The sequence below is a fragment of the Phacochoerus africanus genome, chromosome 8, assembly GCF_016906955.1.
Source record: "Phacochoerus africanus isolate WHEZ1 chromosome 8, ROS_Pafr_v1, whole genome shotgun sequence".
NCBI classification, from domain to species: Eukaryota; Metazoa; Chordata; class Mammalia; order Artiodactyla; family Suidae; genus Phacochoerus; species Phacochoerus africanus.
The window spans coordinates 166706826-166733063 of NC_062551.1; the positions used below are offsets into that span (position 1 = coordinate 166706826).

Consider the following 26238-nt stretch of genomic DNA (forward strand, 5'->3'; position numbering starts at 1 on the left):
CTGGACAACAGAAACATGCCGGGATTTTCAGCAAATGCCGGGAGTGCGGAGACGAGTCATTTCACTTCCCACCTCTGAACCCTTGGGGTCCAGCCACTCCACTCTGGTGAATGCCTGTGTGGTTAAGTATGGTGTACCCCTTGCCCAAACATCCTTTTCACTCCATTTTTTCTGATAATTTTTTTTTTCTCCACGAGATCCCGCTTACGTCACAACTCCCCCCCCCCCCAAGAAGCCTCTTCTGGGCTCCAGCTGCCCCGGGGGCATCCCTCCTCACAAAGAAGACTGCTTCCAAGTGTGGTAATTGCCTGTTTCACTGCCTCTCTTCCCAGCTACACAGTGAGGACAAGATCCCAGTCAAATACCATTCAGATCTCAACACACAGGACCTGCAGCATTTGATGAATCAAAGGAAACAAGGAGAAAAAACATCTGGCTTAGTCTCGTTTCTGTTGTTTCCCTGAGAAACAAACTGGAGTGGGTATAGCCCAGCACCAGCTGACAGCTTTCGGGGTGATGGAAATGTCCTATGGCCGCACCCTCCTCTCGTGTGGCTGCCCGCGCACTGAAATGAGATTCGTGCGACTAAGAAACTGAGTTTTTAACCTTGATGAATTCAGACATATGTTTGAACAGCCACATGTAGCTACTGTGTTGGACAGCATAGGTGTAGACCAGCGCTTCTCGACTGGGGGCAGTTTTGCCCCCATAGGGGACATCTGTCAATATCTGGAGACATTTCTGGTCATCGCAGGCGGGGAGGGGTATACTGCTGGCATCTACTGGGCAGAAACCAGAGATGGTGCTAAACGTCCTGCCTCCACAGGACAGCCCCTCACAGTAGGCACCCATGTCACCCGAGATGTCAACAGCGCAGAGGCAGAGAAGGCCTGCTCCAAACCATCCAGCACCTGCCTTTGACCAGGACACACCCTCAACTGCACAGCAGGATCCTGGATTGGCCAGAGGTCTTGGGCTGCTCCCAGGGGTGCAAGAAGGATTCCGGGAAGACCCACAGCTCTTCCTCCATCAGTCAAACAAGAGGCATGCCCTAAGCCAGCATGTGCCAGTGCCAGGACAGGAGAGAACAGAGCCGGATCCTATCCGCAGTGAAGGCCCCCCCGGAGGATCCTGGCCGAAGAGTGAGGCTGGTGCAGAGAGAGCACTGAAGCTCTCAGCAGTGATTCCTGAGTCCACCTGGGGCCCTGGCCCCACACGGTATCAGCTGCTTCCCTCATCCTCATAGGCGATGGCAATCCCTCGTCTTCCACTCACAGCTCCCGTCACTGGCGTCTGACCCAAGCGCGGCTGCAGCCCCTGCCAGCTCCGGGAACTAAGGAATGAGGCTGCAGAGGGAAGGGGTTGAGGCTGAGTGGGCTGAACCTGCGGGAAGAGGTCAGCTGGGAGTGGAGGTGGGCCACACTCACCGGCAGGGCTGCTCTCAACCAGCTCCTGCTGGGGCCTCAGGGTTAGGGCTGAGCATCCAGAATCATTTGATGGCGTCCAGGCAGGTGGGGGTCGGAGGCCGCCAGTAATGAGTGACACATCGGGGGTGTCCCACAGCTCTGAGTCGGGCGGCGGGAGGGGCACGTGGAAGGGAGAGCCTGTTAGGAGGGAGAGACAGGATGTCTGCTGGCCCCAACCCCATGCCTCAAGTGTCTTCCGCTTAGGGAGTGCCCCTGCCACTCACCAGGCAATAAGTCCGCATAATGCGTGAGGTGGGGAGCCAGGCCTGGAGGTGGCCACGCAGGGTTGCAGGCAGCCTCCAGCTCACATGGTGCCAAGACGGGACGGAAGAAGTTGCCGGAAGACTGGGGGGCTAGGGCACCCAGAGGACAGGCCAACAGCACAAAGACATCCACCTCAGGGAAGTTGGCAAGCTTGGCAGGTGTGGGTCGCCCCAGGGCCAACACATAACTACGCTTGCCAGCAGCCTGCGTCAGGCTCCGCAAGTGTGCCAGTGCCTCACGGTGTCGGGCCACGCCCAGGGTACCGGCCAGCAGCCCCACTACAACGGGCATCTCTGGCCCTCTCGACCAGATAGCGTCTACGTGCCCTAAGTCGCCCAGCCCGGGCACCTTCATCCTGAGTTCGCCCTGTGTCTGGGCAGCAGGAGGAGAAGGGCCGCCCTGGTGCCCAGCCCAAGAGCAGCCGGCTCAGGTCTGGGTCAAGGTCAGGGTCAGAGATAGCCTCAGAGCCCCCCACATAGAAGGCACCATACTCCTCCAGACGCCTCCCTGGAGCCAGGGGGAAGCGGCGTCCGAAACGCTCCAGGGGCTCGGGATCTGGACTGCGGGAGCCCCCTGGCAGGGGAAGAGCCGGGCTGGAGACAAGCAGGTCCAGGTACCGTGGGCGCAGAAGGGTGGCCAAGGCCTCTGAAAGAAGGAGGTGGTGTCGGGGTTGGGGCCTGGTTAAAGCTGGATCCCCCCCTCATCCCCAGGATAATGAATAGGACCCAAAAGCAGAAGCGGGGGTCAGACTCACACTGAGGCCTCCAGGGGAGCACAGCGGGGTCAGACTCACACTGAGAACTCCAGGGGCGCATTATGAAGTGGGGAGATTAAGGCACAGACCGGGGGGCCCACTCTTCCCACACTCCCAAGAAAAACCCTCACCCAAGGCGTGGGCACAGGCTGGCTCACTCAGCAGCACCACAGGCGCGGCGGGGTCTGGGTTCTGGGCCTCAAAGGCCTTGGCACAGAGCTCCAGGGCCACAGAACGCTGACCGAGGACGAAGGCCACTGGCAGTGGGCGGGCAGGAGGGCTTAAGCAGGCAGGGCCAAAATGCACAAGGGCCTGAGCTCCCGCTTGTTCAGCACCCAGTACATCCACGCAGCAGCTGCAGAGGAGATACCATCAGTGAGAGGCGGTCTCATCACGAAGAGTGGCTGTCATCAATGGAAACATGGTCAGTCGGGACAGTGAGGTTACGAAAAAAAGACACTGTCACTGAGATGAGCTAGTGTCAGGAGAGGGGTCCTCCCCATCCCGGAGAAACACAGCCACTGGGGACAGACACTGTCGCACGGGGGAAACGCCAGGAACCCTGGATCCCTAGACCTACCCACCCCGCGCCCAATCCTTAAGCAAGTTCCCACCTGCCATAGGCCGTGTCCCCCAAAATGAACATCTTCGACCCCGTGACCTCCTCCAGTCGCGCAGCCACGGCCCCAGCATCTCCCAAGAGCTGGTCCGGGAACTGCAAGGCCACCTGCAACGCATAAACCATGGGGTCAGGAACGGCCGCTCCCGAATCGAGGGCCTCTTCAAGGAAAACCTTCCGGGAGCGCCCACCTAACCTTCGAAGTCCCGACTCCCTGAGGGGCACCTCCCCTCGACCGCCATCCTCATGACAGCACCCCAAGACCCCATCCTCTGGGCGACCCGTCCGTTCCTCAACCGGCCCTCACCCGCTGACACCCGAGGTCGCTGACAAATCCGACGACTCGATCCAGCTCATACACTCGGTCCAGGTCCCCGAGAAGAGTGCGCCGCCCCGCAGCTCCCGCCTCTCGCTGCAGCGCCGCCTCCGCGGGGCTGCTGAACGTGGACTCCATGAGGCAGTCTGGGTGGCAGGAGACAACCGGGAGCTCTCCCAGTCAGCTCCGGGCCCCGCGTCCTCCCAAACAGCCCTCACAGCGTCAGAGCCGCTTGGTGCGAGCGGGGCTGAGGAGCCAGCCCGCCCGCGGTCCTTGGGCCAGTCCCCCTCCCATCCAAACCCCTGCTTCTCGGCCGCACAGGGGCCCCCGGGGAGATCACTTCCGGGTGTCTGAGGCGGGCTCATGGCAACGTTAAATCAGCAAGGCTCCCGCCTTCCGGTCTTCGCCAAGCCTCCCACGGAGAACCAATGAGTGCCCTCCGAGCCCGAAGCCGAGCGGAAGTACCGCGGCGGGAGGCGCGGGGCATTGTGGGTGCTGTAGTTCTCCTGGCCGCAGGCCCTTGCAATGGTCTTCCGGTTCAGCCCGCCACGCACCCTCAGAAACACCGACCCTCCGGAAAATGACTACCCTAGTTTAAGCAGTTCCTGTCCGCCTACAGTGTGAAGCACTGCCTGTGCACTCTATCATCTGGGAGGTGGCATTATGTGGTTTTTAATTTAAGTGTCCAACTGTCCAGGTTTGAATATTGTGCTCTGCCACTTACTACTGAGACTCTTAGGACACTTATCCTACGTCTTTATAGCTGTTTTCTCATCTGCAGAATGGGCATTGTAGCGATAGCACTCCTAAAAGAATTGCTAGGTACAGTTAATTTAGACATAAAATTTCTTAAAAGTAGTCCTTCACACAGCACATATACTAAGCATTCGCTATTATCCTCACAGCAGTCTGTCAACCAGCCAAACCCTGGTTCACCAACTGCTACATTCTGAGAGTTTCCGGTCTTTGGAGTAAGAGCTGTCCCATTTACAGATGAGGAAACTGAGGTTCAAAGACGTTAACTGCCAGTGTAACAAGACACAGCAGTCAGCGGCATCACTGATACCAAGCCCAGGTCTGATTTTAGAAGCTGTTCTTTAGACCCCCTCATCCTTCCAAGTTATAGACGCTACACTTGATCCCCGCAGGGCGGAGGAAGACACCTGGGTGCTACGTCATGGGAGAAAAGGACAGAAAGTATGTGAAACATCTCCACATACCTCAGGAGAAGTGAAAAATCAAGAGTAAGGTAAGAATGGGTCTGAGGAGGGGTAAACGGGAAAGACGGACCTCAGGATGACATGAAAGAGGGGCTGATGCTGGCTGGTGAGGGAAGAGACTGAATGAGGATGCAGAACAGGGGACAGAGCATGGGTGCAGAAGTTGGGAAAAGAACAGGAAAGGGAGACAAATGTGGGAATAACCAGTTCTCCCATCACCTGCAAGGAGGCTCATGGCTCAAGGCTGGGAGTGAGGAGAACCAGTCCTGCTCTTGAGATCTTACTTAAGAGAAGGCTCGGTGCCTGAGCTGAGAGGCAGCCAGCAAGGAACTATGGCTGCGGGCACAAAGGGAGGGAGCCCTGCTAAGGGAGCAGGGCAGCAGCTGGACAGGAGCTGTCCTTGGTCCTGACCAGGCCCTGCCCATCATGTGCTCGTCAGGTATCAGGGGTGGGGAGCTACCGCCGCTTTGCAGACAACGCTTAAGGCCTGCCTTCCTTTTCCTCGGGGGGCCGCCGTGCATCCTCCCCCACATGCTCAGTCCCACTTTCTCTGTTCCTCCTCAACCAAGGGCAAGTTTGGGTGTTTCCCTAACCCCACACAAGAAACCCAGCCTGGAATTCAAAGCTACTCTGCATTTCTTCCCTCCCAAGTGGACCTGCCCATCTCACTTCCAGCCCAAAGCCCCAAGTCCTCCACCTAGGAAATGCCTATTCCCTTCAGAAATGAAACTTGCTCCATGCAGCCTCCTCACGGGTCCCATTCCCCCAGCTTAGCTTGAGACTAGGTCAGCCTTTGTTGAGACAGAAGGAGAGGCTTGGTACTCAGCATTGTTGATTACATAAATGTGCGCATGCGTGAACAATGGGACGAACTTTTTTTTTTTCTTTGCTATTTCTAGGGCCGCTCCCTTGGCATATGGAGGTTCCCAGGCTAGGGGTCGAATCGGAGCTGTAGCCACCAGCCTATGCCAGAGCCACAGCAACGCAGGATCCGAGCCGCGTCTGCGACCTACACCACAGCTCACGGCAACGCCGGATCGTTAACCCACGGAGCAAGGGCAGGGGCTGAACCCGCAACCTCATGGTTCCTAGTCGGATTCGTTAACCACTGCGCCACGATGGGAACTCCATACAATGGGACGAACTTAACTGGACACCACTGCAGTCCCCACCTGCCGGAAGGGCAGGGGCAGTTCTCGGAATGGTTCCCGCCTAGGCAGCTTGACTAGAGCAGTGCCCCTTCCACCCTAGGAGCTACAGGTTGGCCCCACCACTCCCTACCAAGGCCTGGGTTCCAGCATCCCCCCATCCTTCCCCCAGGTCTTCCAAGGTCACCCCATTAGGGGGTAGTGGCAGTGGAAAGGAAGCGGAGACAGCAGTGCGGTGAGGACTCAGGTTTACTCTTTGGGGGCTGGGAGCGGTAAAGGAGGAAGTGTGGGCGGGACGGGGGCGCCCCTCAGTAGTCAGCTGTGTAATCTGTACCATGCAGCCCCCGGCACAGAAGTGTGAATTCTTTCACCATCTCCTTCACTCGCCTCTTGTTTACCCGCTCACTGAAGGAGCAAAGGGAGAGCAAGTTAGCACATCCACCCTGGCCTCCTCCGCCCCCCCTCCCCCGGCTCAAGCCCAGGCCCTGCCAGCTCTGCTCACCGAAGAATCTGTTGGCTGAAGGTGTCCTTCTGTTCAGGGCTGAGGCGGGCAGAGGGAAAGCCAGGTGACTGAAGTGCCTCCTTGATCCACACACTCAGGAGGCTGAAGCAGTGTTTGTTCAGAGCAAAGAGGATGTCGGCAAAGCAGTCCATGAGGCTTCGGGAGGCCTGGCCCCCGATGGCCTGAGGGAGATGGGCTCTCAGCACACCAGGGCCTTGGCCTTTCTGCAGGAAGGATGCCCAGCCACAGGCACCCACTCCCCTGACAGGTTCTCAGCCCAAGTGCACCTAACAGTGAGTGCTTTTTAAGAGCCCGCTGATCCTCACAGCAGCCTAACAGCTCTCAGCCATTTGCGTGATGAACCAACAGGACCGGAGAGTTTAGGGAGCCGGAGGCTCAAGCTCCCCAGGAGGGCAGCCGCCTCCGCAGTGAAGGCCGCCCCACCCCGCTCCGTGCCCCGCTTGCTCCCTCTCACCTCCAGCACTGCTATGAGCAGCATGCGGCCGTCCTCCTGTACCACCTTCCCCACAGGTTCTACCTCCCCGCAGCGAGGCAGCAGCTCTGTCTACAGAGGGTGGAGAGGCCCGTCAGCCCCCGCTCTTTCCCCCTGTCTCCCTGGAGACGACACCAGCACACCACACCCTGACCTTCTGGAGTCCTGGGCAGGGCAGGCTGGGTAGAGGGGTGGCGGGGGGTTAAGGGTTGGCGTGGGACTCACAAAGAAGCCACAGGAGGCCTTGACAGTAGGTGCTTCGGGGAACTTGAGGGCCAGCACAGCTGCGAGAGAGGCAGAGACACATGAGATGGGGCCCAAGCGTCCTCCCAAGGGGGCCCCAGGCCCCCCTGGCCCCTGGCCCCACTTACCACACTGGAACACAGCTTTGACATCCAGGCGTTCACACAGGAACAAGTCGGGCTTCCGCTTCAGAGCCTGCAGGATGTGGAGCTGGTAAGCCCAGCCCCGGCCAGCTCCAAGGACCATCCCCCCCACTCACCTGCCACCCAGGCCCCAACTTTACACACCACGAGGAGAGGCTGCCAAAACCAGCCACCCGGCCGTCTCTGGGGGACCAGAGTTCAGCAGGTCCGGAGGGGAGTGGCCGAGGGATGCTACGCACGTGTATGTGTACATGAATGCACAGGCGTATGGGAGGTTGGGGTCACAATGCAGGAAGTCTGGGTCCCGAGTCACCCCTGAGCAAACACCTCCCCACCCCACCCCCACTATCAGGGCCAGACCTCCTGCAGGCTCCAGGTTGCCAGCAGTAGCTTCGCTTTGATTCACAAGGGCAGTGTTGGCCCCCATGGGTTTGTTAACAGGGCAGCAGGAAGAAGTGGCAGCTGGACCAACAGCCCCACTCCTGTGTCCCACCTGCATTCCTGAGACACCCTTCAGCTCAGGAAGAGGAAAAGCAGGGCAGGACTCTGGAGGCCAGGCCCCCCCTTTTCCTCAAGAGGCCCTGTGCCCAGGCCCTTCTCCACTGGACCCAGCCCGGAAGCCAGGGCTGCCAGGCTGCGGGGGGTGGATGGAGTACGGGGCAGAGAGCCCACCCCAAGTGGTACCAGGACTGGCACATCCTCAGGCCACAGGAGATGCTCTGCACAGCTCCCACAGTCCTCAAGCACTGCTGTTCTCCAGCAGCCCCCAGCGCACGCCACACGGACCCCTAACCCGCCAGCCCTCACACCCCTGCATGTTCACTCCCCCGGGTTCACGCGTGTGCACACAGCCCCCCATGCACCCTCACGTCACACACCCTACTTACCCTCTTCCACACACCTCTGCCACATCCCTTGTACGCACCACTCTCCCAGATGTGCAACACACGCTCGCTATGTATTCACAACCCAGCTCCCCCAACCACGTGTCCCCAAACCACGTCCACACACCTGTACCCTCAACCTCCTCAGGTCTCCAGCAGCTGCACTCTCCCCATACACACTCACAGATACACACACAGATGCCTTCTCCCAGAGATGGCACCCTCACGGATACCCACACACACACACACACACACACACACACGTCCACCCGGACCCAGGACACACTGCCCGTTCCCACTCCTCTCCTCCTCTCCCACTGGACGGTGGGTTCGTTCCAGGAGAGTAAGGGCTGTGCCCGCTTCTGCTCACCATTCTCAGCACCCAGCAGACTATCCAGCATGTGCTTCACACTCAAAAAGCATTTGTGGAGTGAGTAGGCAAAGAAACACCAGGTACCCCAGCCCGCAGGAAATTCCTAACTCACAGAAACCCCCGTCACACCAGCCCCTCATCCCCACAGCCCGACACATATATCTTCCCAAACACACATCCCCTGATACAGACAGCCAGCACCACAGCGTCTCTGCCTGCGCCCCGTAACACGCCCTCCCACAGCCCAGCACGCACGCCTCCAACACACATCGACGGTCCAAACCCGTCAGTCTGCTGTAGAGCACAGGGAACCGCATCTGTCGCTTGGGATGGAACGCGAGGGAGGAGCACGCGAGCGAAAGAGTGTGTGTGTACACACGTACGGCTGGGTCACTCTGCTGTACAGCAGAAACTGACAGGACACCTTAAATCAACGGTGATAGAGAAAATGCAACACACCTCAGAAGACCACCCACCAGGGCCTAACACACACCAACACACGACACACACGCCCACACGTCAACGACACATTTATCCTGACACCCAACGGCAACATGTGACTTCTGATCCCTTCCCAAGCCGAACTCAAGACATACACATAAAGCCCAACACACGGCAGACGCATCTCACAAAGGAGCCAGCACCCCGCCTCCCAGCAGCAGCACGACCTGTCTGACGGCCCAGCTCTGGGCTCCACCGCAGCGCACTCAGCACGGTCCCTCCCTCGGAGCTCCTGGCGGCCTACCTCTCCAGAGCGGGCGGGGGGCACGGAGGCAGGCAGTTCCCGGCAGGAGCACGGGGACGATGGCCCCCAGGCCCTTCAACTCTGGTCCTGCCCTTGACCTTCTTGGGCACCCCAGCCGCACAGGAGCTGCTGGGCACAGTTACCACTCCCTCCCTGCCCCACCGCCCCCGAGGCCGGCCCAGCTCCCTCCCTTGGGGATCAGCCTCTCCCTGGTCTGTGGAAGCCTGAGCTAGTTGAGGCAAAGGGACACTAAGGGAGGATGCTGTGTTGTCAACTTCCACGGAAACAGATGAAGAAACTCTATTCAACTGAACAGAAAAAAAAATTTGTCAACAGAAAGCTAAAAATAGGCTTAAATTGAATTTCAACATAAGAGAAAGAGAAAGAGAGAGAACAGAACGTGAATGAATAAAACTAAAACACACCTGTGCCAGGAGTTGCATAAATGAATCAACAATATCAGGATGATCCCTGGGCCCTAAAATATAATAAAGATGGAACTTAAGAAAAAATTATACAAACAGCAACTCAACCTCATATAGTTATGTGGGACTGAGAGCCTGCAGGGAGACAGCGTGGGGGCACATGAGCAGCAGGAAGCAAGATAAAGAAACAAAACATACAAAAACCATGAACTGGGAGAAGCCCAACAGAAAGAGACGGCAAAGTGAAGGACAGTCTGCCCCCGCTCCCTCCCAAGGGGCCCTCCGCCTACTCCCCGCTCCTCAGGCCAGAACCCAAGTGACCCTGTGGTGCTCGAGCAACGCTGGCCACCTTGTAGCTGGACAAGCAGCCCCACACCCGTGCTGTGGCCTCTGGCCGCTGGCGTGGCCCTACACTGCTTCCTAGCACCTACCGCCCATCACCAGCCATCGGAGAGGAAGGCAGGGCTGGTCCCTGGTGTCACCCTGGGACCCCGGAAAGGCCAGGGCATCGTGGTCTGAGCAGGTGCCCCCAGACCTCCATGGCCTTAGGGCTCTCGGTCTAGCCAAGAAAAGGAATCTGTTGGGTTTTCTTAAACCAGAAGACTCCTTCTTGGGTATGGCAGTGCCCAAAATGCTATGGGGATGGCCGGGCAAGCCCCTGGCAAGGCCCAGGGAAGGGCACTGCATCATGGGAGGCCAAAAATGAGAGCCCCACCCACCAAGCCCCTCCACGTGGACACGGACTCGGCAGAGAGCCAGGCTCAGGGCTGGCTCACATGAAGAAACGGTCAACGCGTCCCCCACAGTGCGGTGGGGGGGGGGGCAGAGCCTGAGGCAGGTACGGCAAGACTGGGACAGCGTAACAGCTAAGGGGCCATCCTGTTCTGTAAGACAACCAACAAGCCCAGCACACAGGATGCTGGACACCATTCTGCCTCCAGCTGGGATGACGCCTGAGGCAGGGACAAGGCGTGCACCTGGAGCTCCACTCCCGGGAGGAGGTGCTGCAGGAGCCCCGCCGAGACACCACGAAGGAGCTGTGTGATCTTGCGCAAGCCACAAACGCTCAGTTTCCCCGACTGGCAAGGAGGTAGCAAGCTCTCCCTCGCTTCCTTCTCCAGGGTGGGAGGAGTCACTGATAAAGCCCGTCCCGTTCACGTCTGCACCTCAAGTGACCCGAGTCCTGGCAAGGGAGGCCCAACGTGCCCCAGCCCGGGCCCTCGTGCAGATGGCAGGTCTGACGTTCCGCAGCCACCCTGCTAGCTAGCGGTGGGGCCATACGGTGAGCAGGAAAGGCTCCGAGGGCAACAGCCCTCGCCCTCCTCTCTTCAACAGAGTCTGGTGCCTACTCTGTGCTGGCCTTGTTCCGAGGGATGCAGAGGGAAGAGACCCAAGCCTGCCCTCGAGGGGCTCCGTCGAGGAGGAGAGACAGACCCGGACACGGCCTGCTGGGTGTGCTGAATGAGCAGTGCGTGCAGGATGCAGTTTCGCCGTGAGGTCTGAAGCACCCGATGCTGCCTCAGAGAAGCTTCTGAGGACTGATGCACAGGTGAGGCACGGAGGCGTGAGCGCTCACCCAGGCGTGGGCATGGCACAACCCAGACAGAGGAGCAAGGCACAGGGTCAAATGGGACCCAGGGAGGGAAAAACCAGGGTGGCTGAACTGCTGGAGCCACGGGGCCGCCAGCAGGAACGGACGCTGAGAAGTAGGCGGGAGCCACGTCACACAGGTGGGAGGGGCCGGCCCCCAGGGAGATGGGGGCAGTGGCAGGGCTTTGAGCCAGGGAAGGGGGATGCTCCGATTTGTCTTAAAAAACACTCTAGCTGCAGGGTGCAGAATGGACTGGAGAAGGGGAGGCATCAGGGATATGGGTTAGAAGGTTGCTGAGGTGATTCAGGTGGCACCCAACACGGGAGCCGTGGCCGTGGAGGGTGAGGAGACGTGGGCCGACTGAAGGACCCCCAGAACGGGTTCCCAGCTGGATAGGAGGAGGGGCGAGGAGGGGCTGAGGATGAGCTCCACGTTGGTCCTGGCTCAGGTTCCTCCCCACTTTGGGAACCACCCGTGGCCCAGCGGAGCAGAGGCCAGCATCACGGGAGCAGACACCGAGGACGGAGGCAGAGAGCACTCTCACTCCGGCAGAGATCCCCAGTGAGCCCCAAACCTGCCACCAGGAATCTAGCCAAGACTCAGCAGGCTGGCAGAAGGACGCAGTTCCTTTCCCAGGTGAGAAGCCCGGGCTAGCAGGCAGCAGGGGCGGCCTGGAGCCTCCTGCCCCCCGACTCCTCTCAAGGAGAAGGCTGCAGTCAATGGGGGGCTGGGACCACAGCCAAAGGCTTTGAGCCTAGAAAGAAATAAGCCTCAATGCAGGCAAAGGAACCAGCACTTGCTGAGTGCATCATATGTAAAAACCCCAAGCCAAGGGCCCCAAAGAGGCTACTTTAACTCCTGTAGCAATTGTGTATAAATCTCCATTTCCCAGATATGGAAACAAAGGCTCTGAAAAAGTCAGTGACTTGCCCAAGGTCACACAACTAGTTGGTGGTGCTGAGCTTCGACTCTAGGTCTCTCTGACTTCCAAGCCCGTGGTCTTTCCACTCCGCCTTCTATCCCAAAGGAAGTGGAGCCAGCCCGGTGCCCCCACGGCCCTCAGAGCTGCCAGCCCCACCTTCCCCCACGTCCAGACTGGCCCTGAGCCCCGCAGGCCAGCAGAAGACATCATTCACTCTCTTGTCCATTTCAACCTCAGGTGTCAGCTCTCTGTAAGGTGACAGCTGTGCTGTGCTCGATCCCGTTCGTTTCCCATCAAGTCCCACGTGCGACTCAGGGGAGAGAGGAGAACAGAGTGGGCAGCTCTGGCCACCCCGTCGGGGAAGCAGAGGCAGGGGCAGTGGCGGCAGCAGCAGAGACGCCGGTCGGGACCTACCTTGTTGGAAGAGGGTGAGCGTAACCGAGGTGACGAGCAGGAAGAGGGCCTCGATCGGGGGGAAGTGAGCAGGCTCGTGAGCAAAGATGTGCACCAGCTACAAGAGAGCAGAGAAGGCCGGTCCGCTGAGGCCCTGGCCCACACTCCCGGGGCACAGGCGAGGACCCCTGCCAGAGCGGCCGCCCCGCCCCCCCCCGCCCCCAACCCCGCCACCTGCTCCATCCCTGGGTCGGATCTCCGCCGAGGATGACACAGGAGGCCCACCTGTCGCGTGAGGTCCAGAGCAGAGGCCTGGGGGATGGTGCTGTACATCCGACCCAGCATCTCACACAGCTGCGGCACCATGGGGGCGAAGTCGTCCAGCAGCGTCTTGACGGACTTCTCAAAGATGGCGCACACCGCCTGCGAAGAGAGCGGACGGCTCCTGGTCAGCAGGTCGCCGTCGGCTGGGACAGACCTGAGGGCCTGCACGGACAAGGCCTAAAAAGGGGGCCCTGACCTATCAGCCTAGCCTGGCTCTGCACACCAAGGCGGGTGGGCCAGTCTGACCCTCACCCTGGAGGGAGGGGGCTCAGAGGCCCTTCTCAGGGGAGCTGAGGATGGAGCTTTGTAAGCCAACTCTTGCCAGTGGAATCTCCACCCCTGCTTCTCAGGAAGCAACAAGAGCGAGAAACGCCTGAACTGTAAAGAGCTGCGGCAGGTCTCCGCCACTCAGGAGGACCCCGACCGTCACTCAGCCCCAGCAGCACAGCCCTTGGCTCCAGCGCTCCCCGCAATACCGCGACATTCTGAATGTCATCCCCAGAGCGTCCTTGCGTCTGCGGGGCAGGAGTCACCCCCTTAGTTTCCTCCACGTCATCACAAGCTGGGGGGGGGGCAGCGGCACCTTCCTCCTGCTCCACCTCTGAGCAAGGTCGCCATGGGGGCCCATGGCAACGGTCGGGACGCACCTCCACCACCTGGGCATCATTCAGCCATTTGCTCAGCACCTTCTGGATCAGCTGGAAGACCTGCTGCAGCACCACCACCACCTGGAGACACGGGAAGAAGTGAGGGGCCCCCACCACCACTCTGACCCACCTGAGCAGGACGATGTGGTAGCTGGAAGTAGGCCAGGGGGGCAAACCTATTCCCCCCGACTGCACGCTGAGCACTTGGTGCAGGGCACCCTGGGGGAAGGAGGGCTTTGCCGACCCCCCAAGAATGGAAGAAGACATCCCAAATTCTAGGGATCATCTTAGATGCAGCCTCAAACTGCAAAGCAGGGGTATTATGAGGGCTTCAGAAGATTATTAAAACTCTGTCAGCTTTTTCCAAGTGTCGCCCCCTCAGTAAAACCGTTTTAGTCCCAGAGGCCTGTGGACCAACCCCTGAAGCAGAGATGTTGTCTCACCCAGACAGGCTTAGGGTGGACAGCCCCAAGGACTGCGGGGATACGGGCAGCTCAGGGGGAGCAGAGAGCAGCCTGTGACCCTAGGAGGGGAGGAAAGGCAGGCTGACGACCACCACAGAAGGAGAAGGGGCTCTGAGGCAGGAGAGTGGCCTTGAGGTGGCCAGGAGCCAAAGGGGTCACTGCAGCTGGGGTCGGGAGCCGAGGAGAGGGGCCAGGACCCTGCGGCTTCCTTTTTCCAGGAGAAACCCTGGAGGGGCACTTGGAACAATGAGCGAAGCAGCCCCTCACATGGGCACAGAGCTAACAGTACGCCAAGTGCTTTCAACCAGGACCCCCCTGCTGTCCTGCACAGGACGAGGCAACGAGCACCCGACATCCTGCAGTCATGGTGCCCAACGGGAGGCTGAGACTTACCCCAGATCAAACAGCTCGCAAGTGGGCACCCCAGGCCCCTGTGCCCGAGCTCACCCCGGCTCTCATCACACTGCTTTGTGTGTGACACCCTGTTTACGTGCATTTCCTCTAGACTGGGGACAGCCCAAAGGCACGAACTATGACGGGGCGCGTGAGAGCACCCCGTGCCCACAGAGGACATGAGCGCTGAAGCAGACGACCCGCAGGGCTGGGGGCCAAGCAGGAGCCCACCATTACATCACTTGCGGGTGGAAGGACGATGCCACTGCCTGCCCCCCACGGGGCGGAGGAAAGACGGCTAACACCCCCCGAGCGGGGCTGGGAACAAAGACGTCCTGTCCACAGGGCTGTGGGACGATGACATCACTCCTCGCAGAGCAGGGGCCACGGAGGCCATGCCCAGGGTCAGAGGGACAAACGCGTCATGCCCCACAGCGCCAGGGAAACGGCGCCAGCATTACCCAGAGAGCTGGGGGGTGGCTGTGACATTCCTACGGGGCAGTGGGGGCAACGGCAAGGACAACATCACCCACGGGGTTGGGTCCCTGCGGCACTGGCAGCTTCCGGAGCTCAGGGCCTTCGTGCTCATCGTCGTGGTGACTGACGTCCAGGGTGGTGAAGAGGTTCGAGAGGAGCCCCAGGATGTGCACAATGGCCAGCTTGTTGGAGGGGTTGGGCTGTGGAGAGAAGGGGCCCCAGCCCCGACGCCAGCTCCAGCGCCGGCCCTTGGCAGCCCCAGCCCACACAACGGGAAGCCCCAGCGTCCCGCCGCCGCCGCCGCACCCCGGCCACGCACACCCGCGCACGTGAGGCCACACCAGCTCACTCACTATCTCCTCTGCCAGCTTCTCCAGCTGCTGGATATACGGCGAGATGAGCGAGTGCAGGTTCTTAAGGATCTCCTCCACTTGCAGGGCTGACAGCAGGAAGCCCAGGGCCTGCATCAGCCACATGCACTGGCTCGTCTGTGGGAGAGAACAGGAGGGTCAAACCCGGACACATGTGGTTGTGGGTGGAAAGAATGGACCTCTTGGGGGAAAGCTCCAAGAACGGAGAATGAGGGACAGAGGAGCGGGAAAGGCAGGACAGAGGACTTCTACAGATCCCACAATACCCCGAGGAGCCCCGCAGAAACCTCTGAGCTCACCTTATGGATCTGTTTCATCAGAACATCCTGGGAGAAAAAGGAGGAACATGCTGTCAGCGCCGTGCAGAGCGTGCCCTGAGGCCCAGCCGCACCCGGGACCCCCACACACCTGGGAGACGGCCACGATGTTGGCAGCGTAGGGTGGCAGGTCATACTTGCATTCTCGGCAGATCTTCTTGAGGGTGGACACGGAAGAGATAGAGAGCTCAGGGTTGCCCAGGGCGTGCAGTACAAGGGGCAGAACGCTGTTGATCATGACGGGATGGTCAGCCAGCCATTCGGACAGAGCTCCTGGGGGAAGAAGGGAGAAGAGACGTCATCGGAGGAGGGCCAGGCTGGCTCTGTACCATGTCCCTGAGAGGCAGCTAGAGCTCCCGGCAGGGCCGAGCGGCAGCCCCGGCACAGCGCACTGCTCATTCAGAGGACAGAACGGGCGTACATGCGTGCACACGCTCCAACACGAGCCTTACAGCTGAGGAGGGGTCCAGGGCTGCTGTCTCACCGACAGTGAAGCAGCCTCACTGAGTTGCAGCTCAGTGCGCGGTGACAAGGACCCCTAGATGTGCCAGGCCAGTCCGCTAGCTGCACTGCTGATTCGGGGCGGCAGGCAGGGAGGTCTCCCACTTTGCACAGGACCCAGGAGGCCAGCTGAGGCTGCGGGGGGGCGGCGGGGGGGTGTGCCTTGGCTCTGGGAAAGTGGGTGTGAGCCAGGTCTCACCAATGGTGAACATGACAGTGTCCGCCAGCTGCACGTTGCTGATGCTGATCCGTGGGATGAGGCCAATGAGCCCGGGCACCACGTCAGAGTAGTTGACGTCGATGGTCTCGGCGATGGACTGGAAGCCATAGAGCAGGGCCTCTGTGTGCTGGGGAAAGAGGACGCCACTGGCTCGGCTGAAGGGGGGGGGTGTGGCGGGTCTGGGAGGGCGGAGGGACTCGGGCTTGGGAGGTACCTGCCAGGAGTAGGGCTCCTCTGAGCTGGTGAGCAGACGGCCCAGCTTGTCATAGAGGCTGCTGAGGAGCTCGGCCCCCAGCATCTCGTAGACGTACATCAGCGTGTCTGAGATGTCCACCCTGAGCAGCAGACGAGGGCCTCACACGCCGCCCGGACGCTGCCCCCAGGCCCGGGAGCCCGCCCCAGGCCCCCTACCACCCCGCCACAGCGCCGAGACGGTAAGGAGAGGAGTTCTCGGATTCGGGAAGCCTGGCCTCGGGCGTCTCCCCTCACTGCCTCTATCGGGCCAGGACTCCCTTTAGAGCCGGGACCGGCCTACCACCATCACCTGTAAATCCGGAACTGCTCCTTCTCATCTGAGGACCAGAACCCGTACTCTTCATCAGAAGGGAACTGGGCCTTGTGCAGAAGCACATCCACCAGCTGGAAGTAGACCGGCCGGTACACCTGCTGGTACACAGCCTGCTTCTCCGCCTCGAAGGACAGAATGTCATCCTGAGAGGGAAGGGGCGCGTCAGCCCGGCCCCGCCGCCCCCCGCGCCCGCCCGCCCGCCCGCCCGGCCCTCCGGAGGCTCCCACGACACACCTGCAGCGTGTACCAGAAAGTGAGCGTCAGGGAGCTGGTGGTCTCGTTGACGGGGAAGTGGCCGGGGATGCCCGTGCAGAACATGATCATGTTGACGAGGGCCAGGAAGCTCTGCCAGTGCTCCACCTGGTCCAGCAGGGCCCTGGCGGGACGGGCGCACGGGGAGGTCGTGCCAGCAGCCCCCCCCCCCGGGGGGGGGCCCTGCTGCCCCACCCCAGCGGCCCCTCTCCTCACCGGGAGTGGTTCTCGCCCAGGGCCACGGCAATGCGACAGATGCCGTGGGAGGTCTCCATGTCCCCGTTCTGCACGGCCTGTCGCAGTTGACCCTGCAGTCCCAGCACCAGCGGGATGAGTTTCAGGAGTGTGTTCACGTACCTGGGGGCATGAGATGAGGAGACCCAGCCCCACCAGCTTGGGGAGAATGGCACAACTGTCTTCTTTTTTTTTTCCCTTAGGGCCACGCCTGAGGCATATGGAAGTTTCCAGGCTCGGGGCTGAACTGGAACTGCAGCTGCTGGCCTACACCACAGCCACAGCAATGCCAGCTCCAAGCCCTACACCACAGCTCGTGGCCACGCTGGATCCTCAACCCACTGAGCGGGGCCAGGGAATGAGCCCACAGCCTCATGGATACTAGTTGGGTTTACTACCACGGAACCACAGCGGGAACTCCGAAGGGCACAATCTTCCAGCAAAGCCCCCCGTCCCACATCAAATCCAAAGCAAAAAAGAGGTCGGGGCCTACACGGCAGGCGTGATGCTGCCCAGTTTGGGAGGAACCTTAGGTCAGAGACTTCCGGGAGACCTCTGGGAAGACGTATGAGAAGGTCAGGGTTATGGGTTGACTTGTATCCTTCCACTGGACTTAGTGTTGATGCGGAGATGGGCCAGGACTGTTGGGGGGGGGGTGAGATAAGGGCAATGTGCTCCGCACACGGGAAGGACATTACTTCGGAGGCCAGAGGGCAGACCGTTAGGGATGGAACCGTGTCCCTCCCAAAAAGTTGCGTTGAAGTCCTAACCTCCATATCTCAGAATGTAACTGATGAGGAAAGAGTCACTGCAGATGAGGTCAGAGAGTGGGGGGTGGCCCTGATGGGACACAACCAGTATTCTCAACAGAAGACATTCATGTGAAGACAGAGACCTACAGGGAGAATGCCACGCGACGACAAAGGGAGAGGCTGGCATTAGGCAGCCAAAGATTGCCAGCAAGCAAGCAGGAGCCAGGAGCCAGCGAGGAAGGAGTCTCCTACCGGTTCCACAGAAAGCTGACCCCCTGATATCAGACCCCAAGCCCCACAACCGTGAGACAGTATACTTCTGTGGTGGGTGCCAGCGTGTGGCACTTTATTCTGGCAGCTCTAGGAAACTAACATAGTCAGGGTTGGGGGAGACTGAACAAGCATGGGAGACAGAAGAGGCAACCCAGGCTGAGGAGTCCTGTTAGAGCCTCTGGAGCATCCGCCTCCACCTTGCACTCCACCTCCTACCACCGCGTCCCAGCTCCTAAGGGGGCTCTGGTGGCAGAAAGGAGAGACGCAGATGATTGAGTCACAAGGCGCTGGGAGGCAAAACAGACAGGCCTTGAGGACTGACTGGATTATGAGGATGGGAAGAGCCAAGGACAATTCTCAGGTTTCTGGCTAGACAGCTAAGTAGCTGGGGGAGGTGCTGGCCGAGACCTGGAGGGGTGGGTAGAGGGGACAGTCACAAAGTTAACGGGAGGCCAGAAGGTGACAAATTCAGGGTCAGCCGTGTTGAATCAGAGGTACCTGGTGAGAGAGGCAGGTAGACATGTCCAGAAAGCTGGATATAAAACCCTGAAGCCCAGTGGAGAGGTGAGAGCAAGAGAGAGAGATTTTGGAGTCATCAGCAAACAGCTATGGGCATAGAGGAGAACTGCCCATGAGGAAAGTGTTGAATGAGAGGAAAGATGAGATCCCTGAGGTACAGTGACTCCTAAAGCAGGAGCAGAGGAAGCCAAGAATACAAAGAAGACTGTGAGAAGGCTGCCTCCCTCCCACTGGACCCCTCCCCAGCAGCCTGATCTGTGGCGGTGAGACTAAGCAGAGGAAGTGGTACTCTCAGCAAAGGGGAGCAAAGGCTTGGGACAACTCTGCTGTCAATCACAGCAGCACCACAGCAATCTATGGAGAGAGGCGGGTACTGAGGGTCCAGAAGGAGCTCTATCTGGACTTGCCCCAAGCCGGTTGCCAGGCAGGTGGCCTCATAACGTTAGGTGGCGGATAAGTGGAGCAAGAGGCAACCCGTCTGGGATGCTGGACTTCTCCACATCCCCATTCCAGTGGGACAAGGCTTCTATACCAGGATACCCCCCAGCCCAGAGACAGCTCCAGACGGTGCGGCCTGGAGTCAGCTGGGATAGCTTCAGTCTCATGGCCCTGACACAGGCTGCACCACAAGACAATAGGCACCTTCAGGCCAGACTCTGGCAGAAAGAGGAGGGGCAGGGCCAAGGCCATGGCCTGCAAGCTCCCCAGTAGCTGAGATGGGGCAGGAGGTCGTGCCCTACCCCCACAGCATCCCCACTGTAGTCCAAGCCTCCCTTGCATCTTCGAAATTAATGTATACAGTAGGTACTCAACAACCGTTCCACTTTGTCCCATCTGAGCCACATCATAGGATAAATCAAGGACAATATACCCCAGTAGAGCTCAGACTATTACTCAAGGTCACAGAGCAAGTCAGAGACAGATTTCAGGCTGTCCCCTTATACGAAACAGTCCCTTCTATGGCTATAGGTCTGCTTCTGTTTCAAGCCCCAACCTGAATTTCCTCAAAGGATCAAGGCAGATCTCAGCCCACAGCTCAGTTTCCAACTGACGGGAGCCCCCAAGAGCCTCTCTAATTCACCTTCTTCCCTTCCCCAGCCCCCCAATGAAAAGCTTTTCCAGGATTAAAAACAAATCTCAGGAAAAAAAAAAAAAAAAAGATTTCAAAGAACAGAGAGAGCCCGGCAAGCAGCAGCAGCTGTGGAGGGTGGGAAACAGGGACTTGAGCGCAAGCTCAGCCAAGGAGAGAGCCGATGTCAGGACACAGGAGAGGCAGTGGCACGATGGCCCAGGAGTAAGAGCCACAGAAGGTGATTTTTCCTCACGCCAAAGCCAGGAAACAGACTAGACAGAGCAAGGCCCAAACACCGACCCCGGGCAGCGTGCAGACCACCCACAGGAACGCTCTTCCACAGACTTCCTACCACCTGGGCACCTGTGCCTGAGACCTGTGAGCAGACAGGAGAACAGGCCTGAGGCCTCGAGGCTTCTAGGTTTGGGGGAGAGAGATGGAGAGGGTGTCTTTAAGGCTCATAGCTGAGAAGAGGTTCAAGAGGCCTGGCTCCTGTGGGTCAGCTCAAGCTGCCAGGGCAGGGCTGCTGGGACTCCTTGGCTGCCACTCACACTGAGCTTAGCCCAGACCTGCAATTAGAGCTCCGGGAGCAGAGCTGAGAAAATGGGGAGAGTTGCTAAGCAACCAAGGGGGCTGCAGCCAATGGGCGCTCAGGAGGCTATAGGTTCCCTCACTGGCTCCTTGCTCGCTCATTCGTTCAGAGGAAGAGAAGCATCAATTACCTGCCAAACCCCTCGAGACTGGCTGGGTGGGTAAACCTGAGTGTATCCAAGGACACCCCACATCACCCACCCACTGGCCCTGCCAGTTCCCCTTAGCCACCAACTGTCCCAGCCCAGAGCCAAGAAAGGCCTTGAGCTGGGACTTGGTACCCACCTTAAGTTGGAAACCCTGAGAAGCCATGGGAAAGGGCTCCTACTAACCGCCAACACAATGACGATACTAAACATTAGCAACCGCCGTTGACGGCATGTCCAGGAACCAGGCTGAGCCTCTCACAGACATTCTCTTATTTAACCCTCACACCCAAACAGTCTCCACAGAATGCCAAGGGCAGGCCCTGGGCACATTATCCTGCTTCAACTCTGTGATGTGAGCACACTCGTTTTACTGATGAGAGAAATTGAGGCTTAAAAGTGGCCTTTACCCAAGGTCTCAGATCTAGGAAGTGGACCATCTGGGATTCGAACTTAAACGGGACTAATGCCAAGGCTAGAGCCATCAACCACTCCCCTATGCCACCTCTTTCAGTGGTATGTCCCCCAGGGCTCTGCCAAGCATTCCCAGGACCTTGGCTCTGAAATGTTAAGTGTCAGGCCTCCAGCCTTGCCCTGGTCGATCCAATTTAAACCAAAAAAATCTCATCATGCCATTTTCTGTCCTTAAAATCCTCTAATATCTTTACATCACCCTCGGGAAGGCGGCCAAAATCTGAAGCCCGGCCGACAAGGCCTCGCGTGATCTGGACCTGGATCTCCTTCCGCTGGCCCTTACACTCTGCTGTCTCATCTCACACACGCACCCTCGAGGCTCTCTCGCATCCATCCCTGGCTTGGGCTCTTCCACCTGTCTGGAGCATCCTCCCCACATCCATCGCCTCCTCCTGGCTACAGGGTACACAGCCCTCAAAGCACAGTGCAACTGCCACCTCCTCCAGGAAGCCCCTCGTAACCCGCAGACTGGGTTAAACGCCTCCTTTGGGTTCTGATAGCTGCCTGCTCCCTCCGTTAGAGCACTCGTCATGTAGACTCTTACTTGCCAAGCCGTGCATCTCTGAGATCGTAAGCTCCTGACTTGCAGAAATCAGCCCATCCATCTTTATGCTCCCTGGGCTCAGCCTAGGCCGCCCCCCCCCCCATAAAGAGCCGCTCAAGAAACACTTGCTGCAGGAGCATCTCACTACGCTCACCTTGTTTCAGGTCCCCGACTGTGTGGTGGCTCGGCCCACAACAGGCCTCTGCACCTGCCGTGGCTCCTGACGCCTGGCTCACTCCTTCCTCTTCTCCCCTCCCCACTCAGGCAGCTCCCACTTTTCATCCGTTCAAAAAATAATGCGTGCTACCCAGTGCTGCCAGGCTTGGTGTGACACAATAAAATGACAGCATGCCTGTCCTCACACTGCTGAGAGACTAATGGGGAGAAATACATTAATTCATAATGAAACCGTGTTGCAGGCTAAGAAGGAAAAACACTGGGAGCTCTGAGATGCCATCACAGAGAAGACCGACCTGTGTCTCAAACATCGTGAGGGCGTCCCCAAGGAAGTGACGCTTACACTGAGGCGGGGGGAGGCGTCAAGCGCACGTGATGCTTCAGGGGCTGGAAGGAGCCTGGGAAACGCAAGGAACTGAAAAGACCGGGTGCGAGTGAAGAGAGCAAGGAGCACAGCACGGGATGAGGCCGGAGACGCCCCGCCACGCGGCATCCCTGCGGGTCACACTCGGGATTCTGAACGTAATCCTAAGAGCCATGAGGAGCCTCTGGAGGGTTCTGAGCAGAACAGTCAGGCCCTCGTTTTTTAAAAGACCAATGCTGGCCACTGGGTGGACAATGAAAGGTCTAAGGGTGAAAACCAGGGGGCTGGCGGGGAAGCCCCTCAGGCACCCGGGGAGAGAGATGGGGACAGAGGCTGGACGAGAGCGGAGGCAGAGGAAAGGGAAGAAAGAGATTCGCAGTGTGGTCAGAGCAGAACAGCCAGGACTCGATGACTGACTGACCGGGAGGCAGGGAGGAGAGAGCCGCACGTTTTCATCGAGCGATGTGTGGGATGGTGAGCGGCTTAAAGTCTGTCTCCCTCTCTGAACCCTAAGGACAGGATCCATGTCTCGTCTGGCTCCTTGCTGTCGTTCCAGCACAGGACCAGGCACGCAGTAGGCACTCAATTACGGCTTACGGAGCAGACGGATGGACGGATGGGTGGCTGGCCAAGCAGACTGCCTGTCTGGGACGCGGGGACCGGCTCACCTCTGGGCATCGGGCTGTGAGATGGCGTTGACGATGGCCTCCACGCTGCTGTCGAAGAGCTCCGAGTCCTGCAGAGCCGAGAACGCGGCCTGAATGAGCGCCTCGCAGTCCTGCAGCGGCACCTCCAGCTGCACCCAGCTGGAGAAGCACTTGAGCACCTTCTGACGCACACAGCTAGGTGAGCTGGGCTGCTGGAGCAGCTGCTCCAGCAGCGGGAAGACAGCCCCACACTCCACCGCCAGGCTGGCCCGCACCAGGCTTTTGCGGTACTGGGGCAGGCGGCTGGTCTGGAACTCCTCAGGCAGCACTGTCAGCAGCTCTAGCAGGGCCAGGCAACGGCCCTGGCCATCCACCGGTGAGTCTTCAGCCTGGAAGAGCCGTACCATATCTGCCACAGCACATGGCCAAGCGTCAGGCATCATGCTGAGCGCCAGCGAGGCCAGGGCCACGCACAGCCGAGTCAGCACAATCTTGGAGCCGCTGGCAAAGCGGGTGATCTGGGTGAAGAGCTGTGCCTTTAGACTCTCATACTGGTCAGTGGGGATGTCACTCCAATAGCGAGAGATCTTGATGTGCAGGGCACTGGCCCCAAAGTACTGGATCTCAGGCACCTTGTCGGGCTGCAGTAGCTGCCAGCTGAAGTGCCAGGCCTGTGGGGAGACCTGGGCCTGCATCAGCCACTTCTGTGCCAGGTTCTTGTTCTCAATGTTGGGGTCGTAGTAGAGCTGGTGCAGCGCCTGCAGGACGGCATAGGACTGAGCAGGTGCTCGCCACTCTGGACCCTGCCAGAGCCCAGAACGCAGGGCACGACTTGGCCCTGCAAGACTGCTCTCTCTTTCTGACTGGGGGCTGAGCAGGAGGGGAGAGCTCAGGGCTCTGCAGTGTCTCTCGGACCTGGGGTCCCGCCGGTGTCTTGAGAGCCTGAACTTTGCCCATGCTCTCCCACAGCCTCTTCTCCTTACAGCAAAACATCATGGGTTCAGGGCGTGAACTGCCACAGGAGAGCAGTAAAAAGGAGGCCGCGTTCCCCAAAGGGGAAGCCCCTGAGGTCATGGGCAAGGCCCAGGTGGAAGGAAGGGCTCCAGAGGGACGGAGCTGAGCCTGAAAAGAGCGTGGAACAGCCCGAGAGGCCCGGACTCTCCCAGGCACAGCTGCTCCCATCCACTCCATCGGCTCCATTTAGCATCCCCCAGAATCACCCCTAGGTCACTCCAGATGCCGGCACCAAAGCGACTGTGAAATCTGAGCAGGACTAAGACTTTGCTAGGCAGCTCTAGGCAGAGACAAACTGGAGGGGAGGGTGAGAACACGCCTCAGACAGCACAGGAGAGGGTCCAAGAAGCTGGCCAGAGCAGTCTTGGCCTGCAGCCCTGGCAAATGCCTCGCCTAGAGCTCTCAATTAGACAAACCCCCAGGGTCCCCATTCCACTGGGACTTCACACAGTAAGAAAACAGCCGTTTATCTCCCTGGTAGCACATGGAACAGTGCGCCACCATGCCAACACTGCCCAGCCCCGGGGGGGTGGAAGAGGGAGACCAGACCTCTCCCCCTCAACGCAGGCTCCATTCAAGGAGGCTCAGCCCCGTCTGGACCTCTGACAGTCCGTTATGGCCACTGTCCCTTGTCTGGCTCCCTGGGGATGCTGAGGCAGGCGGAGAACAGAAGCAGAGAGACGCATCCTCACCATTTGGTATGGCGCACAGGGCTCGAGAATGACAAATGAATATCTGCAACCGTTTCTCTTTTTCTCTCTTTCCAGCAAGAGAGCCCCATCTCCCCATTCATCCCAGGGGACATTGCATTTCTGCACAGCAAGCCTCTGGGGGCAGAGCCCAGGAAAAAAGAAGTTCAAAAAAAAAAAAAAAAAAAGATGGACTGGGCAGTGGGGAGAGCCTGGGAGTGCCATGGCAGGAAGCCATGTGGGCAGGTGAGCAGGGAAGGCCCCTGGAGCTGCCAGCAGGACCAGGCCCCTTGGACAAAATAAAGGGGACCAACCAGGAGTGGTCTGGCTTCGGTCCAATAAACAAAGGCCCCTTCCCCAAGGAAGAGTGAGAGCATCATCCAGATTGTTTTAGCTCCAGATTATTCTCCGAGCCCTTGGCTCAACAGAACAGGTCCAGGGGGGTTCAGCATCGCCATGGTTTCTGAGGACTGAGCTGCAGGTCTCCTGGGTTCCTGATTTCTTACTGCACTGCTCCTGCAGTTCCCATGGAGCTGGAGGAGAGCCAGTCTGGCTGGAGATCTACACCGTGAGCACCCTGGGGGGACCATTCCCAGACCCTAGAGTATCCACAGAGGACCCATGTCAAAGAAAGGCCAAAAATAGCCTATTGAGAGGCTACTGCTGCCCAGAAAGACAGCAAATGCCAGGTGCTCTGGAGGCACCCTCCCAGCGGGCACCCAGCCCAGGCCTAGGCTCTGGCATTAGTGTCCGTGCCCAGAACTTCTGCTCTGTCACTGGAGTGCCCACCCCAGGGCCCTCATACCTTCTCCACGTTCTCCACAGTGAAGTCCAAGGCTGGTGCCGCTCCAGCCCCTGCAGCCCCCGGCTGCTCCTCCCGCCGCTCCATCTTTGCTCCCTCCCCAGCAGGGAGGTGGACCGTGACCTGTCTCCTGCCCCAGCCTCTTGGCTGCTGGCCCCCCTGCTAGACCCCGGCTTGGGTGCCCAGGGAGAGCTGGGGTGACAGGGGACCCAGGGCGAGCATGGCTGCCGAGGCCTCCCCACCTCGGTGGGGGCGGGGGGCTTGCCAAAGGCCAAAAGGGGTGCCCTTAGGAGAAGACCCACGGAGGGGCACTCCTAGGAGAAAGCCACCGGTGCGGAGTTCGCAAGCGAGGGGTCCTAGTGGTAGGTCAAGGCTCTGTCCCCGGAATCTATGAGGAGAGAGTCACAGGGGAGGGAGGCCTGGGAGAAACCGAGGCCCCGGCCCGCCAAGGGTCACAGGGTCGATGGCCTGTACCCACAACACCCTCTTCTGAGTGAGCTCTCGGGTCCTAAGAGGAGGTCAAGGGGCTGCGGGGTCACGGGGGAAAGAGCCCTTCGCAGGTTACGGAGGCGTCCAACGAAGCGCGGGGCTGCAGCTTCGCAGGTCTGGGGCGAAGAGTCCAGAGAGTTGAGGGGCTGCGGCAGGTTCCCTCCGCTCGGCCCGGCCCGCGCTCTTCTCACCGCCGAGCTCCGGCCCCGCTACCGCCGCTGCCTCCGCCCCAGTGACTGACAGGCGAGCCGGCCCGGCCGGGACGGGGCGGGGACCTCAGAGAGGTGAGGGCTGCCCCGAGCGCCTGTCCTCGGCACCGCCGACACAGACGCCGTCCCCCCGACCCGGCTCGCCTGCCCTGACCCGACCCGGCCCGGCACAACCCGGCACGGCCCGGCGGAACTGCGCGGCAACTC

General features: G+C 59.5%; 2 protein-coding genes across 4 annotated transcripts; both read right to left on the reverse strand.

Moving 5' to 3' along the window:
• Window positions 1-431: 431 nt before the first annotated feature.
• On the reverse strand, window positions 432-3776 carry DPH2 (diphthamide biosynthesis 2). Its single transcript, XM_047789353.1, is given in 7 exon segments — window positions 432-1346; window positions 1428-1604; window positions 1691-2012; window positions 2014-2375; window positions 2616-2839; window positions 3099-3211; window positions 3411-3776. Coding segments are annotated over 7 exon segments (1470 nt in total). The 5' UTR covers window positions 3558-3776; the 3' UTR covers window positions 432-1221.
• A 2242-nt stretch (window positions 3777-6018) lies between these two features.
• IPO13 (importin 13) lies at window positions 6019-26078 on the reverse strand. 3 transcript variants are annotated; one of them, XM_047789354.1, is made up of 20 exons: window positions 25337-26077; window positions 22850-23586; window positions 17252-17392; window positions 17018-17159; window positions 16760-16926; window positions 16430-16550; window positions 16195-16342; window positions 15586-15767; window positions 15477-15503; window positions 15160-15294; window positions 14863-15006; window positions 13473-13553; window positions 12787-12924; window positions 12523-12619; window positions 9596-9648; window positions 7154-7220; window positions 7008-7066; window positions 6765-6854; window positions 6290-6471; window positions 6019-6192 (listed from the first exon to the last, which is right to left on the reverse strand). In XM_047789354.1, exons 1-20 carry the CDS (start codon window positions 25418-25420, stop codon window positions 6096-6098), a joined length of 2892 nt encoding a protein of 963 aa, XP_047645310.1. In that variant the 5' UTR covers window positions 25421-26077; the 3' UTR covers window positions 6019-6095. The 3 variants fall into 3 exon arrangements, 2 of the variants coding, with proteins under 2 accessions (XP_047645310.1, XP_047645311.1); XM_047789355.1 differs by lacking the exon at window positions 6765-6854; XR_007136192.1 differs by lacking the exons at window positions 6019-6192; window positions 6290-6471; window positions 9596-9648 and having other exon boundaries at window positions 6771-6854; window positions 25337-26078.
• Window positions 26079-26238: the final 160 nt, after the last annotated feature.

Excerpts from the sequence above, each read along its gene's own strand:
- IPO13 (XM_047789354.1), bottom strand. The coding sequence starts at position 25,420 with ATGGAGCGGCGGGAGGAGCAGCCGGGGGCTGCAGGGGCTGGAGCGGCA. Across the intron at positions 23,587-25,336 it reads CTGTGGAGAACGTGGAGAAG|GCGCTGCACCAGCTCTACTA; the intron begins GTATGAGGGCCC and ends GCCGTCCTGCAG. Across the intron at positions 6,855-7,007 it reads AGGCCTCCTGTGGCTTCTTT|ACAGAGCTGCTGCCTCGCTG; the intron begins GTGAGTCCCACG and ends CACCCTCTGTAG.